Here is an 18,708-nt window from a genome sequence, read left to right as displayed (position 1 = left end):
TGGCAGACCTAGCTTAGACCCACGGCAGCAAAGGCGATGGTTTCCAAAGTGTTCAGTCTTTTCATACAAATGGAAATTTGTGGAGAAATATAAACTATAAAGCAGCTGTTCAGGGAGGGCCATCCCTGACCTAGCCAGCCACAGATCTCTGGGATGCTTTGCAGAATCTATTTTGGAAATTACTGGTCCTGCAGAAGTTCTTATACTTTTATGTGCTTCTTGTTTAACACCACATGTGTGAGTCTTGCTCCCAAAAGGTCTGCATTTGTTGGTCTGGTGGGTTCAGGGTCTGCATTGTTAAACCATATCCCAGACAAATTTGATGTGAGTGGTTCCTTGGCCACACTCCAAGATGACCACCATGAAGGATGTACACATGCAGAGGGTGTGATGATGGAAAAGTAAGAAAAATTTTTATTTCAGAATTCTCAGACAAGTGACACTCTGGAACTGCGGTCACTGACAAGGAGTGGTTCTGGTTACTTAGGACAAGGGAGGCAGCATCACTTTGATGAATCCAGGAGGGTTTTGCGGAAGGTTAGAATTCAATGTTCGAGGCTTAGAAGGGCTTTGGAGCAGGTGCGCATCCCTGAAGGGAGCTGAGATTGGGCTAAATTCCAAGAGAAGAGGCAGTTGGTTACTTAGGAGCTCTGAATACAGATGAGCTTGTAATTGTTTCTAAAATGCTGTGGAACTCAATTCCTCACGAGTATATCCCCACTTCCTTCTTACAAAGTGGTGAGTTATGAGAAGAGATAGGTAATTACTTGGGCTTAATGGCCTTCTTTAAAGGCAAAGCAATACACGAGACCCTCACTGATTCCTGTGGGAAAGAGAACTCTGTGGCTTAGGAAAAGGGTAGAAGGGACGCTCCATACAGTATACACTTTTCTAAAAATCGATGTTTTATTTTAGAACCATTTAGATCTACAGAAAAGTTGTAGGTAGTTGAGAGTTTCCACATACCCCAAACTTAGTTTCCCCTATTGTTAACATCTTAAATTAATATATTTGTCACAACTAATGAACCAGTACTGATACATTATTATTAACTAAAGTCCGTGCTTCATTCAAGTTTCCATAGTTTTTACCTAACGTCCTTTTCCTGGGGCCCCATCCAGAGTACCAGGTTATATTCGGTCATGTCTCCTTAGGCTACTCTTCTAACAGTTATTAGATTTCTTTTGTTTTTGATGACCTGGGCAGTTTTGAGGCATCCTGGCCAGATATCTTGTAGAATGTCCCTCAGTTTGAGTCTGTCCAATGCTTTTCTCATGACTGGACTGGGGTTAAGTGTTCTTGGGAGAAATATCACTGAGGTAAAGTACCATTGTCACCCACCGTTCACTTTTGCCATTTAGAATTATCATACCTTATATGTGTGCTCCCTCTATATACCAAATGGATATATCACCTATTCAAAAATTATTAAGATTTAAATTTCAAAAATTAAAAAAAAAAGGATCTCTGAGTTTTGCTCAATAGCTGAAATATATAGAACCACATAATCTATGAGGTGAAAGGACTTTAGAAAACCTGCTCAGGAGGAGGCTGGACCTAGCAGGCTGCTGCTCATCTTGCATCATAGAGTTAACAGTGACCAACTGGGCACTGGGCCTAGACTCCCCAAGTCCCATGGTTTAACGTGGTAGGCATTCTCCTGGGCAGGTTCTGTGGATTTCTTCCAGACTAATGTCTGCACTGTACCTCACCCAGTGTACCCAGTGTTTACACCTCTGGGAGAGAACCGCCCCTCCCTCTGGAGCCTACTGTGGTCATCGTGCCGCTTGTCCAGGTCACCATCGCTGTTCCTATGGTGAGGGGCACAACTTCCAGTCCACTGCGACTAGCATGGTTCGCACTCCAGGAACAAACAGAAAGAAAGATTTGGAGGATAAGCACCCCTAGACTCCCTGCTCATGCTGTTGGACCATCTCGATTACCAGTCCTGGGCTGCTCTGGGCCAGGAATGCACACTGGCAGGGCGGGCCACAAGCCCAGCATGGATGGTCCCCTCCCTCCAGAGCCCTGCTGCGGCTTGCCTGCACTCTGGTCCTTCTATCTCACTCTTTTCCAATTTCTCTCAGGTCTCCCAGCTGACACCCTTCAAGGTCACCGGGACCGTTTCATGGAGCAATTCACAAAGTAAGTGGCTTAAGTGACAGAAATGAAGGCAAATCGAAAAGCACCATAAAATTAATCCATACAGAAGCACTTGCTTACAAATAATTGAAGAATAAGGGTATCTGCATTTTAAAGCAATAAAGGAAAATAACTAGGAGGCTGGCGAACTTACCCGGGGCTGGAGAAGCTGTTGGTTCTCTAATAAATCCCTTAGAAGCACACCGAAGAAGGTGATTTCATTGATTCACCACCTGCCTCATCCCCAGGGCTTCATCCTCTTCTCCCTAAATTCTCATGTCTTATGCCATGTACATGCTGACGGCTCTCAAATATGTATCTCTAGCGGAATCTTAACTCTGAATTCCAGGATCATGTACCCAATTGTCTGTTCGATATCTCTATACTGAACTTAAACCTCAAACTGAACTCTAGGTTTTCCTCCGAGAACCTTTTGCTCCCTGGTCTTTTCTATCAATAAATAATGCCGACATCCATTTAGCCCAGAGATCTGGAGCTTGCCATTTTCCTCATCCCCGTCGTCCAGTCCACCTGTGGTTTCGGTCAATACTCTACAAATAATATCTTGGCTCTGGTCATATCTCTTCCCATCTCTTCAGCTACCATTGTTGTATTCCAGCTACTCATTAATTTTTTGATTATCTACACTTCCGATATTGATATTCATGGATGCCCTGGACTTCCACTTTGCCCCCTGCAATCCTGTCCTCACCCAGAATTTAGAACAACCTTATAAAAATGTAAATCCCTTGCTCAAAACCTTTCAGCGTCTTCTGACAACACTGAGATTAAAAGCTAAGCTCTTCTCCATGGTCCACAAGATCCTGCATAATCTGACCCCTGCCTGCCATCAACGACCTGGTTTCCAGAGCTCATAGTTTTTCAGCCTCATGGGGTCCTCTAGTTCCTGGAACAGACCCACACGTTCCTCCCTCGGGACCTTCGTGCTTTCTGTTCCCTCTCCTGAGGACAGTCTTTTCCCAGCCTGGCCAGCCTCAGGTCATCTTTGGTCATCACCTCACAAAGACAGCCACCTTGTTTGAGTCAGGTTCTTTCCCATTTCCTGATCCTCCACAACTCTACCCAGCCCCCATATCCTGTCTCACAGCACCCTATTTATTTCCTTCATAGTTCTCAGCACAACTTCATTTCTGCTTAACTGTCTTGTCTGTTATATTCCTAGGACCTGATAACATAGCAGTCCATTAAACGTATTGTGTTCCATAAATATTTGAATGAATTCATGAGCTAATAAGCCAGCTCTCTAGTCTAGAGAGGAAGAGCTTGTCTGACTGAGGGGAAAATTATTCTGGTGCATTAGGGAAAGAAAACTGGTGGCTAAATGAAAAGTACAGTTCGTCTTTCAATTAAGTGTGCCCAAGAGGGGGAAGAATGGAGTGCAACATAGAACTGAAGGAGCCAAGAAGGGAATTATAGCTTAGCAGGGTTTATTTTGACCCTCTTGTTTTTCCTCATAATTTCTTCATCCTTGCCAACAGAGAAAGCATGATCTGGCCCCCGCTTAAGCCAAATCCCAAGCTTAGGCTTCTGCTGGTTCCCAAGCAGCCATCAGAGGACAAGTTCAAGGTTGTACTTACCTCCCGGTTTCCTTGTTCCAATTGAAAAGCCTTGTATGTTTATTCTATAATAAATGATTTATTAAATCTTAGGAGACAGACCCTGGGGCCGATTTCCTGGAATGTTAAATTCCAGTAGCTTTCGAAAGCAGTGGTCTATTACTGTTGGCTCCAGCCCAGAAAGAGGGGGACGTGTGGTTGGGTAATTTTATTTCCTTTCATTTTTTCAGCTTATGAAAATATCTCCTGTGAGTAGCCACCTCACTTTCTCTTCCAACAGGCACATCACTATCCTCTTATTCTGGGAAGGCAACATTGATATCACAGGGACAGTCCTAACCCTGGGGTCCGAGGGGCTATCACGAGACCCCAGGGGTTTAGTTTATTGGGCTAAGCTGAAGAAAATTCTGTGTTAACAGAGAGAGAGTGTTGAGATCCACGACCCTTCGTCTCAGAAAATATGTCTGTTGAGCTCAGCTTTCTTGGCCTTCAACGTTTAGATTTAAAATGGAGACTTGAGGATGAGAAAAAAAAAATTGGTTTCTTCATTTCCACATTCATCCAAGACTTAGGACACAGTAAAAATAGTTTTCTCCAATGAATACTTGTTGAATAATTCCTCTTTGCTTGGTACTGTGGTAAACGTAGATCACCAGGGCCCCGTCTCTGTCCTCTAAAAGCTTGTAGTCTAATTGAGGAGATAATAGCTCTGACACAAGGTAAATTAATTAAAAAGAGGTCTACCTTAATAATTAATTCCCTTCCCTTTTTCTGTGGTCGGTTGATTTATCCTCAAAGTAAATGTATATTAATGTTACTCTATTGCAACATTTCTAGGAAGATACCTCTGCCAAACAATAGCATATATTCTACAGTGATGTAGAAATTAATTTTTTGATTATCTACACTTCCAAAAGATTTCGTAGTTTGAATTACTCTGCCTACCACCAGATAAGTAAGGACTGGCTATAAATACTTTCTCTATAGCATCATAATTGAATCCTAATGCCATGGAGGCCATCTCCTTGACAGCCTGTGCCTTTGGGCTGGGCGGGCAGAAGGAAAGCTGGGTGGTTGCTCTGTCCCCTCCCCAGAGCTGGGAAGGCCCCCCAGCCCCTTCAGGCGCTTCTCCATCCCCAGGTTGAAAGATCTGTTTTACCGCTCCAGCAACCTTCAGTACTTCAAGCGGCTCATTCAGATCCCCCAGCTGCCTGAGGTAAGCGTGCCTGGCCATACCCTGGGAGCTGCTGAGTCCAGGGTACGCCCTTAGAGGCTGGCAGGTCCGGTGTGTGACATAATTTGAGGACGTCTTTTCTCTTCAGAACCCACCCAACTTCCTACGAGCCTCTGCCCTGTCAGAACACATCAGCCCTGTGGTGGTAATTCCAGCTGAGGCCTCATCCCCTGACAGCGAGCCAATCTTGGAGAAGGATGACCTCATGGACATGGATGCTTCTCAGCAGGTGAAGACCACTTGGGAGAGAATCTTGGCCCTTCCCGTTGCCCCCATGTGCAGGGGAGAGGACAGGAGAGGCCCTGGCCAAGCCTCGTTGGTTCTAACCAGATTCAACCGCCTTCCAACCCAACCTCTAACCTAGACTGAGCACCCTGTCCTGTCGTCTCTAGGAGGGACCATAAGTGGATTTGAACCAAATTAACAAAGGGTCCATTCTTACATGTCACTCATTTCACCCCCACCTGGAATTCTCTGAATCTCTGACTTTGTTCTAATCCTTTTTGGTCACTGCAGAATCTATTTGACAACAAGTTTGATGACATCTTTGGCAGCTCATTCAGCAGTGATCCCTTCAATTTCAACAGTCAAAACGGTGTGAACAAGGATGAGAAGTGAGTCCAAGCTGGATTAATGCAGATGGAGCAGAAACCAAGATCTGACTCAACCACACCTAACACAAAAGGAATTCTTAATGATGCTTGGCTTCTTAGAGAAATGTCTTGATCCTCATAGATTGGCCCCTTTAATCCCAAAGGAAAACCAAGTGATGCTGAAATAACTGGACCTGTGGGTATTGGATTAGTGTCTGGTAACACTGACAGTCTTAGAGTATAATTTCTGGAATTTCAAAGAATTGTCCCCAGATTAACACCAGCTTTTAACTTCCTCCCCTGATCTCCTAGCTTGCATTTAAGACAAGGGTAGAATCACAGTGGAAGCAAACTTGTTCTCTTTCCCTTCCCAGGGATCACTTAATTGATCAATTATACCAAGAGATCAGTGGGCTGAAGGCACAGCTGGACAACATGAAGACTGAGGTATGAGCGGGCTCTGATCGGCTTTTCTGGGCTTTACCATAACAGGACGGATTATAATATTAAATTTGCTTCACAGAGATACTTATTGGACAACATATTAAGGGGAGTTAATTAGTAGAAATGCCAAAGCCAGAGGGACCTGGTCTTCCCGTGGTCTCGACTGTAGTGCATTTCCATTGTAATTGCTTTGAGAATAGCACTGAGGCCAAGCTCCTGTGTCCCTGTGCTAATGTCCCTCGGAGATAACCACGATCACCAATTGGCTTGAAGCTGTGATGAGAAAGACCCATTCTCACATGGCAGTAAGGAGGTTTGATTTGTAGTTCTGATGGCTGTTTGCAGCGTATGGTGCTATAAATGTTCCTGCCCCTCAAACGCAGGCCTGGTCAGAAGCTTTACTCATTGGGACAGGCGAACATCCTCCTTTTTCAGATTCCAGCTAGATTCATCGCTGTTCCCAGGTCATTCTGACAGGACTAGAACATTCCTGCCATCATCCCCTATTGTTGCTGGCTGGGTGTTATAATGACCAGAAGGCTTAACTCTCATGAGGCTGCAGGAGTGGCCTTGTTAGGAAAACTTAAGTGTTTATTTGGTCTGTGCTGGAAACATATTAGTTCCTGCTTCTCCGCCCAGCACCCCTGACCCTGGCAGTATGGTCATCAGCTGCTTTACCTAAATCTCTCCTGCAGAGCCAGCCAGCCGTGCTGCAGCTGAAGGGCCACATCAGTGAGCTGGAGGCCGAGCTGGCTGAGCAGCGGCACCTGCAGCAGCAGGCAGCCGATGACAGTGAGTTCCTTCGGGCAGAATTGGATGAGCTGAAGAAGAAGCGAGAGGACATGGAGAAGGCACAGCGGAGCCTGACAGAGATAGAAAGTGAGAGGTTGTGGGGAGTGTGAGGGTGGGGGTCAGGGAGATCAGGAGGAAGGAGGAGGCTGGGTGGCAGAGCCTCAACCTCGCATCTGTCTAGAGGAGCTCTCAGGAATGCCAGCTCTTGTCACCAGCCTGTGGGCAGCTGGGAGTCCAGCAGGCAGAGCACTCGTGTGAGGCGCTGCTGAGAACACGGTGATGGGCCTCAGAGGTGATGAGGGTCGCCTGCTCTGGGGGAGTGGATCACCGAAAGAGAGAGAGCCCAAGAAATAATTTGACTAAATGCTGTGTGTGTAAAAATGCTCAGGAGGCACGAATCACTTCAGTGATTTAAGTCAAGTAAATTCTTTTTAAAGAAACTTCCCCAAGGAGTTTAAGTAGGATTTTTGAGGAAGAAAGGAGGGTTTTCTAGGGGCTCTGGCTTATGGGTTGGGGGGCAGCAGGTCCCAGCCAGGTAGACTCCTCACCTTGGTCCTTGATCATACAGGGAAAGCGCAGGCCAATGAGCAGCGGTACAGCAAGCTGAAGGAGAAGTACAGTGAGCTGGTACAGAACCATGCTGACCTGCTGCGGAAGGTAGGTCCCTCGACCTCTCTCTCGTCATGCTCAGGCCCCACACCACACGGGGGAGAGCAGCTCAGGCCTCGTGGCTTCTCCAGGTCCATTGCCTCCTCCAGTTTCTAGTGGGTCGGTTCCATTTCTTGGGAACCTCAGCTTTTCAGGCTCTCTTGCTTCCTATATTTTGAGCTCCACCTTCAACGCCAGCTCCACTTGCATTATCTCCCATCTTTATTATTTTTGTAAATGCTTGAGAGTCACGTGTCTACAGATGACAGCCTTCTTCTGGTTTCCCTCTGGGTAGGAAAATGATTTCTGTGTCCGACTCTAGGGCACTCACGGTCTGAATGCTGTCATTTATTCTAGAAGGAAGATGTCCTTTAAGCCTGAGATAAGCCACTTCAAGACACTTTTCTTCTCTTACAGAATGCAGAGATAACCAAACAAGTATCTGTGGCCAGACAAGCCCAGGTGGATTTGGAACAAGAGAAAAGAGAGCTAGAGGATTCCTTCCAGCGCATAAGTGAGCAGGCCCAGCGGAAGGTGAGCGGAAGGGAGCCATATGGGGGAAAAAGACTGAGCGATCTCTCCAAGTTGGAGGCGGGCCTTGATTGAAAGACCTTGTCTTCTGCTTCACAGGCAGCTCTGTGTGTTGGAGCCCTGTGAGGGTGCTATGAGAGGCCATATAGAACAGGACACGGTTACCAATGCATAAAGGGTTAAAAGTGATGCAGAGACCCAGGCCGAGTGAGGTTCATCAGCAAAGGCTTTCCTGGGGCGAGTCTTGAGAGTATGAAAAAGTGAAAGCACATGGATATGAGAGAGAGGACCAGTTGTTTATAAGGATTTGCAGCCAGGGGAACACCCATGACTTGGGGTGGCGTTAGCAAGCAGGTCAGGTTGGAGTAAGAGATGTCGATGGATAAAACTGAATGCCTTTACACTTGGAGTAGCAGCTTTCACACTTTCTGTGACCCAGAGAAAAAAATACATCTGTCTAATGGAAATAAGTTTCACAGAGCAGTACTTACCCTTACCATGTGAAGACATTTGGTTATTCTTTTGCTTGTGAGTTTGTACTAATGGGTCACAGCCCACCCTTTGAAAAACCATTTAGAAAAGAAATCAAAGAAGAGGAGTTGTTTCTAGATGGCGAGACGCAGCAGTGTACCAGGTGTTGGGATGCCTGAATTAAAGATCCAGTTCTACTTTAATGAGTATTGAGCTTAAGTGTAACATTCAGGAAATGTTCCTAAAATTTCCCCCTTGACATTCCACTTACCCAGAAGAAAAATTTCTGGTACTCTCTGAGTTCTTAACCTCCTCCTCTGGCCACCTTTTGGCTGAGGTAAAACTTGCATACAAAAGAGTACACATCGCATTGATAGCTTGGGGATTTTTTTACATGTTTATCCCTTGTAACCATCAGCCAGATCAGGGTGCACCTGTTTTTCTTTTTCAGACTCAAGAACAGACAGAAGTACTAGAGAACTTGAAGCAAGAACTTGCCACCAGCAAACAGGAACTCCAGATTGTCCAAGGCAGCCTAGAAACTTCTGCCTTGGTGAGCACCATCTCCTTTCTTTCCCTTCCTTATTCTTCTCTCCTCTGGCTTTCATATTGCTGTCACCGAGCCTCTGTCATCATCCAGCATATAGCCAACCTGGTCCCATCTGTAATCAGTATGTACTCAGGAATGAAAATGGGAAGTTAAAGAAGTTATCACCTTCTTTCTGTTCCTTGTGGTGGGTTTGGACCTCTGGGAAGGGGACAGTTTAATTCCTCCCAGCAACTCCCTGTTTTCAACGGTCGTCATTGCAGGCAGAAGTAAAATGGGCAACCCAGATTGCCAACCTGGAGAAAGAACGGGGCAGCTTAGTGAATGCCATGGCTCGGCGGGAGGAAGAATTCTCTGCTCTTCAGGGACAGCTGGAATCCACCCAGCTCAAACTGTCTAGCACACAGGCAAGTAACAGACACCCACTTGGGCTGACCAAGTCTCTCTGACCTCCTACCCCTGGGCCTCAGTGGTGTATTCATGGAGGCCAGGGCCTATGAAAGGGGTTTGGGGCCTCCAGTCTGATTGTGAAGGCATTCTGTAGCACAGCTCCTAATGCCAGCATGTCTTGAGTCACACACACAGCAGATAAGGGAAAGCAAAGCTTTCTCTTTTTCATATGAAAAAGGGCTGCACTTAACTTTCTCTCCCTAAGGTTGGAGAATGAGTTGTAGTGGTTCATCCCCACAGCCTCCTGTGCTCAGTGGCACACATCTGTGAACAAAACAACTTGAGCTAAGATGCCAGGAATGCCAGCTGTGTCACAGGTGGATTCTGCTTAAAGGCTGCTGTGGAGTCTGTGGCAGACTCTCATCTCCCTGGACCATTTCTAGGAATCTGTGTGCCAGCTCGCAAAGAACCAACGAAAAATGCTTCTGGTAGAGTCGAGGAAGGCTGCGGAGCAGGTGATACTAGAGGCCCTGAGGCAGTTTGAGGAGCCCACTCTCATCAGCTGTGCTGGATCTGCAGGTACTCTTCTTCCCGGCTTGCAGGTGCCAAATCCATATAGCTTGATGCTACCTGTTGGCATTAAACCCCATGGGACACTGAGCTCAGGGGTTCTCAGCCCAGCTGCATGTCAGAATCACCTGGGACGCCTGGGCCCCACCGAGAGATCAGTTCAATTGGAAGTTCAATTGCAAGTTCTTTGGCATAGGACCTGGGCAGTAATATTTTCTAAAGCCCCCAGGTGTGATAACTACTGCTTTAGTCATGGATCACACTGATGAAGTGCCCACTGGGAGCAGAGCCTTGATACCAATTCTAAAGGCCAGTAAGAAGAGGAACAGACAGTCTTGTGTCTCTCTAAGGAGAAAAATGTGGTCTGAATCAAGGGATAGTTAGTTGCTCATGAGCTTCAAGTCTAGATGGGAAGGCGGCGGCATATAGCATGGAGGGGCAGAAACAATAAAAATCCCCGCATAGTCACAGGTATGAACAGGGACCAACTTGGCACATACCAGAATCCCAAGGGCATGTGAGTAGAGCAGTGATCCAAGTCAGAGCAGCTCTCTAGATGAGAGGAGGGAGCTTTTGTGCACGGTACGCGGGAGATCATCCAGGCCTAGGATTTGTGAAGTCACAGATGTAGCAATGATCAGATCTCATTACAGTTCATTCTCAAGCAGAGGAGACACGTTGGCAAAGTAACGAGGCTCAATTGAAGGACAAGGCAGACAGGAAGAAACAGCTGACAGTTAATTTTTATTATCAGATAGAAAAGTCTCAGTGTGGCGATGTATGTAGTAAAAACTATATCTTTTTCAGCGGGGAACCTGTAAGGAATCTGTAAGGGAACCTGTTGTGTTTTTGTAAGGGAATACAACAGTTACAAATGAACGAGCACACTGGGTACCTGATGTACTAAGGAATGCCAGAAAATGGGGCCGCTGTGGGTGGCTTCTGAGAAGGACCAGATAGACTCAGAAGCGCTGCTTTGAAGCTACAAAAAGAGAATCACATATCTGGGTAACCAATGCTCTTTCCTCCCTTCCCCCATCTTAAGGCAGCTCTTGCAGGGCTGGGGCCACTCACTAGGTAGGCTCATCCATCAAGTGGCTTAACTAACAGGGATGAAGCGAGCTCTGACAACTCTGGCTTTGACTTTGCTCTGTCTTTCCTCTCACAGATCACCTTCTCTCCACGGTCAAGTCTGTTTCCAACTGCATTGAGCAACTAGAAAAATGCTGGAGCCGGTATCTGGCCTGCCCAGAAGGTAAGAAAAGCAAAGGATAGGGTGTGTCGCCAGTGACGGCTAGGAGGGTTCAGAAGTGCTTGAATGTGGAAATGACAGATTCCTGTGCACCAAGAAAGGAATTTGTACCACTCGTAATGCCTGGAGGGAGGAGGTATGAAAGTGATACTCCCTCAAGCAGGACCAAAAAACTTTCCTTTAAACTCTTGGCAGATATCAGTGGGCTTCTGCGCTCAGTAACCCTCCTTGCACACTTGACCAGTGACACTATTGTTCAAGGTAGCACCACCTGCCTTAGAGCCCCACCGGAGCCTGCTGATGGTGAGTAACGGGGTGGGGGTGGGGGGACCCTTCAGGAAAGCAGAGGGAGCGGAGGGCCTTTAAAAGTCTCTCTTGCCTTGCAACCCCAGCACTGACCGAGGCCTGTAAGCAGTTTGGCAAGGAAGCCCTCATGTATCTGACTTTGCTGGAGGAGGAAGGAACTCTTGAGAATGTCAACAGCACAGCCATGAGGAGCTGCCTCAGCAAGATCACAGCCATTAGCGAGGTATTATCAGTGTTATCACTGAGGAAAGTTATTACTGTTCTTGGTTGCGAGTGCTAGTGGTTGCCAGGGAATCAATGATGTTCTAAGCCAGTTCTTTCTGCACTCTAAACTTGATTCTAGAAAGTGGGAGAACTGAAAAATCTGACCCCCACTCCCCTGAACAACTTTCCAGTTACATTTAATTCATTGGCTATTGGCTATTGAGAATCTACTGTGTGGTTGTCATTCTGCTAGGCAATATCAAAGAATAAACACAGTTTCCCTGTTTTCAAGGATTTTTATGTGGTTGGGCAGGTAACACCTAAAATGGAGAATAATATATTTATTCGTTCAATAAAGATATAGTGAATATGTCCTATATACCAGAAATTGTGCTAGGTGTAGTTATATAGGGACAGATAAGAAATGGTCTCTAAAGGAAAGAAAAATAAAGCAACCATTTCTATACAGTGTGATGAGCACTGTAATAGAGATCTATTTTAAGAATACAGTACAAGGCAGCATTTAATTAATTCCTAAAATGTGTGGTAATAGGTTCAGGGAAGAAGGAGATACGGGCCAGAGGTCAGATCCTCAACATCTCTCATTTGAACTCTTAAAACAACCTTCTCATTAATTTCTCTGCCTCTGGCCTCTTTTTCCTCTGTTTTCTTCCGAAAACAGATCTGATTATGATCCCTCTTGTTTGATAACAAAAATCCTATTATGTAACATGACTTGCAAAGACCTTCACAATCTGCTCTTATTCACTTTTCTAGGCCTCTCTCACCCACTCGCTTTACCATATGTTTGGTGGCCAGCACTGTAATGTGCCTGCTTACTTGTCCATTTCCCCCACAATGAGTCTTCAAAGGTAGAGCTTATACCTTCTTCATTGTATCCTTGGTCCCGGTTGTAATATCTGGCAAGTGATTAACACCCAGCAAATGTTTAATTAATTGAATATGCACACTGAGAGAGCAAAACAGATAAAAAGATGGATTGGATGGGGGAGGAAGGCTCATACTGGGGAGAGATGGGCAATGAGGTGGAGAACCTTGAATGTGGATAAAGGAAGATTATGGATAATGGTGAATTGTCAACCTCTCATTCAATGGATCATAATCACGGTGATGTTTTGGTATTAAATTGGTTCTGGTAGCCTAGGCAGCATTACTACAGTCTGCCTTCTATTGGAGATGGAGCATCTTCCCCAGCATAGTTCAGAATTGAGAACTCAGTATGTACATGCAAAGCATGTAGGACACCATGAGGAGATAAAAAATTAAAGCAAAGCAACATGTTATAGAAAGATCATGGACAGGTTTTCTTCCTGGCAATAGGGCTGACCAAATGTTTAGAGATTCCTTCCAGAACAAGACATGGAAAATGCTGAATAAAATCTGAAAAAAAGAAATTTTAATTGAATCTGAACTAAGGAGATTCTCAGACTCAGAAACCAAAAGAACACCAGAGTGAGTGTTTGTCTATTTCTGGTGGTCTAGAGCTTGGATTTTAATAGGCCACACATACAGAGGAGAATAAGAAACAAAACCTAGGTCCAAGTAAGATAAAAGATTGGAAAAAGGAAGTCCAAAGGGTCACCCCTGAGTCAATGGGGAAAAGGCCTGCCCTTCAAGGGAGATCTTATATCAGCCTTGAAAAGTTGAGACAGGAAACACAGCTGCCTTAAGAATTTCTAACCACAAGCCACCTATCCATGAGTTAGGTTTTAAATCTCATACTACCTGTGTGGCCTAAAAAGCCCCAAACAGAAAATTAAGCTTAAAGCATTCAGGTGGTTAGAGGCCTAGGTACCTGGCAGAAGCAGATCCCAATTTTCTCTGAAGGAATATACTTTGAATCTTAACCTCAAAGAAGTTTTATAGGTAAAGTCCCAAGGAATATAAGTTCACAATAAACATGTTTGACATGTTTAAGAACTTTTAAAAGGTATTAAAAGTGTGACAAAGGAACAAGATATTTTCAAAAGTAACCAGATATATTTGAAAAAGAACCACAGAACTTCTAGAAGTGAAAAATATAATCGTTGAAAGTAATAACTTTATCTCGGAAGCCAAGCAAGGTCGGGCCTGTTTAGTACTTGGATGGGAGACCACCTAGGAAGACCAGATGCTGTAGATGTAAAAAATAAAAAATAAGGGATTGTAAGATGACAAGGTCCTTGCAATCTGTGAGATCAACCAAGGGTTGTGTCACCTAAAAAAAAAAGAAAAGGAAGTAATAACATTAAAACATACAGATTCAACTGCAGGTTAAAACAAAGCAGAACCAAGAATTAGTGAATTGGATGATAAAACTAAAGGAATTACCCACAGTATGGCACAGATTTTGTAAGTTGCAATATAGATGTTACATATCAAATGTTTAATCAGAGTTCCAGAGTAAGATAATAGAAGGACTGTGTTCTCCGCTCACACCCCCATGTAAAATATTGTTAGTTCTCTGTGTTAAAGACTTTTCTGTGACTCACTTTTTCCAACATTGAGCGTGAGGTTTATTCATGTGGATATATTTACTTTCACTGCTCTATTGTGTAAATATTGCTTAATTTATATATGTATTCTCTTGTCGATGGACATTTGGGTCATTTCAGTTTGGGGCTATTATAAATGTGCCACTGCAATCATCTCCTGATGTATATGTGCAATAATTTCTCTAATGTATATACCTAGGATTTGAATTACTAGATTATAGGATTAATCTCACACACAGAATGCAAAGTGAAAAAGCAAGTCATCAAAAAATATATACAGTATGATTCTTTTCAATAAAGACCAAAACATGCAAATTTAACATAGTATTGTTTAAGGATGCATTCATAAGGAATGTAAAAAAAAGAAAGAAAGAAAGACACTGTAAGCATTCTCCTGAATCCTGTAAAGACATTGTAAGCATTCTCCTGAATCCTGTAAAGACATTGTAAGCATTCCCCTGAATTTTGTGTTTATCTTGGTGTGGGAAGTAAGAAAGATGGGAGATGGAATCAGGGAAGGATACAAAAGAGATTGCAAAGATTTCAAATGTACTGCTAATGTTTAAGCTACTAAGTTGGGTGGTAAATAACATGGGTCATTGTTTTTATTCTTTAAACCATTCGCATCTATTTTATATGCTTGTATGTACAACATGTAACATTTTTAAAAATCATGGGCTGTCAGACCTGAGTCCAAGCCTTGCTCCACCATTTCTTAGCAGTGTAACTGTTGCCAAGACATTTGACTTCTCTGAGCCCTGGCTTCCCATCTGTACAGCAGGAGTAATAACTGTCTCATGTGATTGCTGTGGGATGGGAGCAAAGTTAAATAAAGGGAAGACTGATTGGTTTGAAAACATTATCTACATTTGAAGAGGTTTTTAAAAGATATCCCGAGCACAGATAGAGTCAACACTGCAGCTGTAGGGTTAGGGTTCAAGCAGCTGCAACTAAATGGCCTTGTGGGCTCAAGCAGAGATGGCCTTCTTGGAAGAAGGTGGGTTCTGAGTGAGGGTAGAGTGGGTGGAGCGTGAGGTTCCAGAGTTCACATCGCAGAGAGTTCCAGACAAGGCCTATGAGGGACATCCCTCCATGGCTTGCAGAAGTGTGTTACATGGCGGGGCCCTCCTACCTTCTGCCATTGTGTGAGGGTTACCGATCTGCCACAGGAGTACAGAGAGGAGGTCAAAGGGTCATTTCAGCCTTTGTGATGCTGTTCACAGGAGCTCCTGCCCAGAGGCCTAGACATCAAACAGGAGGAGTTAGGGGATCTGGTGGACAAGGAGATGGCTGCCACTTCAGCTGCCATTGAAACAGCTACGGCCAGAATAGAGGTATGGAAGTGTCTGAAGATCTAAAGTGATGCTCTATCAGCTACCCTTTGGCAACATTTCCTATTAGTTGTGTCTTTGTTGTTCATTAAGGCTTCAGAGGCCCCTTATAAAAATAAACCAAAATCCGCACTCACCAGGGTCTCTGAGGGATAGAAAATGAGAAAGTACTCACCAAGAAGAGGTGAGCAGTTTCCTCAAGGATCACATACTTTGGCGTCAGGCTATCCTGCATTCTAGTTCCAGATTGATTGACCACTTACTAATTGTACGACTTCTGATAAGTTACATTAACCTCACTAACATTCAGATTCTATTTCTATTTAATGGTGATAATAAAAGTACTTACCTCGGAGGGATGTTGACAAAACTTAAATGAAATAATACACATGTCTCTTAGTGCCAGGTACTCAGTAGATCAATGATAACTCTTGTCTCAGGGGAAAGCTGGGAGGGCACCATTGGAAAGGTAACATATTGCTCCTTTGGTGGAAGACTCAGGCCTCCTTGGTGTGAGTACCATCCTCTAGAACCTGGTAGGAGCTTCTCCTATTGGCATGGTGCCATACCTCTCAAGAGTTCTGTGCACATCAGCCTGGGTGCCAGAATATCAAGATACTCATGGACAGTAGTGCCAGCCTGCTGTAGCTGCCTCCCACTGAATAGATCAGAAGACTGGATTCTTTTCCTAATTTTCACAAGGACATGGATGGGCTCTTCTATTGGACCCAAAGTATAGTAGGGCACCAGTAGTTCATGGCATTTTTAGAAACCCTGCTTCTTTTTAACAGGAGATGCTCAGCAAATCCCGAGCAGGAGACACGGGAGTCAAACTGGAAGTGAATGAAAGGTCAGTCTGAGCAGCCTGGTACCACCGAGGCAATCAGGATCAGTCTTTCCTGCATTGCATTATACTAATTAGAATAGAACATTATAGCCATAAGGAAAGGTTGAGTCTATGTAATTATCAATAACAGTATTAATGATGATAATAGTATTGCTGTTGTATTATAGGGGAAACGAAACTCCCAAGAATCCTCACTTAGCCATTCCTTATGAATAAGATCCACAATCAAGTCTTCGCATTTACCTCTCTTTCCTTTGGGGCTTCACCCCCAGAGCATTCCTTGCCTTCTTTCCCATTTCGAGTTTGCCTGTGTTTAGGAATGAAAAAGAGAACCGTCTTCTTCAGTGGTGTTGGTCTCCTCTAGTCTGTGTCCATCACATTTTTTTAAATTTTATTTACGTATGTATGTATGTATCTATTTATTTATTTTTTTAGGATTCTTGGTTCATGTACCAGCCTAATGCAAGCTATTCAGGTCCTGATTGTGGCTTCAAAGGACCTTCAGAGAGAGATAGTAGAGAGTGGCCGGGTAAGTGTGGGCGAGGGCCCATGGAAAGGGAGAACAGACATCAGTTACAGATTCCTAGCTCACTGAGAGACGAAGCCTACCGATATGCTCAACCACCTTCAGTGAAATCTATGTATGCTGCCATCTCACCCTGTGTGTCCATCTGAGGGTGCAGCTGCCACCCTTGTGGATGTCAGCAGATGCCATGGGAGAAAGATGGAATGCCGCCAGTTCCTCAGAGAGTGTCAAGCCAGAGCTTTTAGCTCCAGGCTTATTAACCCTGGGCAGACATTGTTGGAACCTGCTGTGGAAACCCAGTGTGCGTTGCAAGTCTGGGCCTTTGGAGGAAGAAGTGAGAGCTTTTGAAAACTGAGCCACTCAGAAGAGCAAACCTAGTGCTGACTTTTCACAGTGGGCTCTGCCATGTCTCTTTCCAAAAGCGGTCAACTCACAGTGATTCAGAGACAGACTCTGCCTCAGTCTTATGTTGACATATCACTTTGATTTTCTCACTGCTTTGCTAGTGTTATTGCCATCTTGTTTTTTCTCACATCCCTGATGCAGCTGCAGCTCAAGAGACAAAGGTCCAGGGAGGGTTTATGAGCCTGGAAACAATCATATAAAGAACAAAGCCATATCTGCTTTGGTGCTTTTTGTCAGTCTGAGAGGTGATGTTTTTTGGTTCCCAAAACAGAGGGACTGAGCACAGAGTTTCTGCAGATTCTCAGACTGTCAGACACTTCCAAAGCATAAATGCGTTTTTTTTAAATGCAAGTAAAAATAATTTTTAAAAATTAACTGTCTACTCTTTTGGCAAATCACAAAGAACAGCTAGACTCCCCTGAAATCATGTTATTCATAAATACATATAAAATATATGTATATATACGATATAGAAATATAATAGTAATGCTATGAGTTTTAGAGTCAGAAAAGCCTAAATAAACTTTCATTTCTTTCCTGCATGACCTTGGGAAAGTGTTTTTGCCTCTCAGAATCTTAGTTTTCTTATCTGTAAAATGGGAGTAATAATGCTTGCCTCTCAAGAATTACTGTGAAAACTATGTATATAAAACTAATATATATAAAAGTACCTGGCACATAATAGTCACTAAATAAAAGGTAGCTATTATTATTTCTCACTTCCCTAGGGCACAACATCCCCTAAAGAGTTTTATGCTAAGAATTCTCGATGGACAGAAGGACTCATCTCAGCCTCCAAAGCTGTGGGCTGGGGAGCCACGGTCATGGTGTAAGTATCTGTCGATCCCAAGGCTCCTCACCCCTCCCCAATTCCGTTGATCACCCCAGAGAATAACGAAGGCAAAAAAAAAAAAAAAAAAATCTTCCCCCTGGAAATGCACGGTTGATAAGGAAGTCAATAAGACGAAAAATTTTAAAAGGAGCCCGAGTCTCTCGGGGCAGCTCAGGGGCGGGGCAGGCAGGCTGTGCTCCCTGGCTGCCAGGGTGATGGGGGTGGTCTAGAGGTGGGATCATAAGGGGTTGCAGCTGTGACTGCAACAGTGCAACAGTGACATAATCCATCTTGCCCTTTCTTGACTGTCAGTGATGCAGCCGATCTGGTGGTACAAGGCAGAGGGAAGTTTGAAGAGCTAATGGTGTGTTCCCATGAAATTGCTGCTAGCACAGCCCAGCTTGTAGCTGCATCCAAGGTAGGACCCATGTTGGATTCCCTGTGACACTATAAGGCCTGGCTAGTTTAGAGATACTTAGTCGATAAAGCTGACCCCAAGAACAGATGATTTATCCAGGGTCCAGGTGAGTCAGGTTCCAAATTAAAATTGTGCCTCTCAGGGGTCCCATAC

At 44.4% G+C, this 18,708-nt stretch overlaps 1 protein-coding gene across 1 annotated transcript in view; it reads left to right on the top strand.

The window, feature by feature from the left end:
* The window catches only part of HIP1 (huntingtin interacting protein 1), a 128,114-nt gene that overhangs the window by 102,072 nt on the left and 7,334 nt on the right, over positions 1–18,708 (top strand). The window contains exons 9-27 of the mRNA XM_011371536.2: positions 2,088–2,145; positions 4,860–4,935; positions 5,042–5,182; positions 5,470–5,567; positions 5,921–5,993; positions 6,686–6,869; positions 7,351–7,439; positions 7,848–7,964; positions 8,884–8,985; positions 9,243–9,386; positions 9,813–9,948; positions 11,108–11,194; positions 11,387–11,494; positions 11,584–11,720; positions 15,420–15,530; positions 16,319–16,377; positions 16,810–16,903; positions 18,034–18,134; positions 18,450–18,555. Of these exons, the coding sequence (XP_011369838.1) occupies positions 2,088–2,145; positions 4,860–4,935; positions 5,042–5,182; positions 5,470–5,567; positions 5,921–5,993; positions 6,686–6,869; positions 7,351–7,439; positions 7,848–7,964; positions 8,884–8,985; positions 9,243–9,386; positions 9,813–9,948; positions 11,108–11,194; positions 11,387–11,494; positions 11,584–11,720; positions 15,420–15,530; positions 16,319–16,377; positions 16,810–16,903; positions 18,034–18,134; positions 18,450–18,555 (2,021 nt within the window). The remainder of the gene's footprint in view (positions 1–2,087; positions 2,146–4,859; positions 4,936–5,041; positions 5,183–5,469; positions 5,568–5,920; positions 5,994–6,685; positions 6,870–7,350; positions 7,440–7,847; positions 7,965–8,883; positions 8,986–9,242; positions 9,387–9,812; positions 9,949–11,107; positions 11,195–11,386; positions 11,495–11,583; positions 11,721–15,419; positions 15,531–16,318; positions 16,378–16,809; positions 16,904–18,033; positions 18,135–18,449; positions 18,556–18,708) is intronic.

This window comes from Pteropus vampyrus, unplaced genomic scaffold (assembly GCF_000151845.1).
Source record: "Pteropus vampyrus isolate Shadow unplaced genomic scaffold, Pvam_2.0 Scaffold193, whole genome shotgun sequence".
Lineage (NCBI taxonomy): Eukaryota > Metazoa > Chordata > Mammalia > Chiroptera > Pteropodidae > Pteropus > Pteropus vampyrus.
This window is presented reverse-complemented; position numbering and strand designations above follow the sequence as displayed.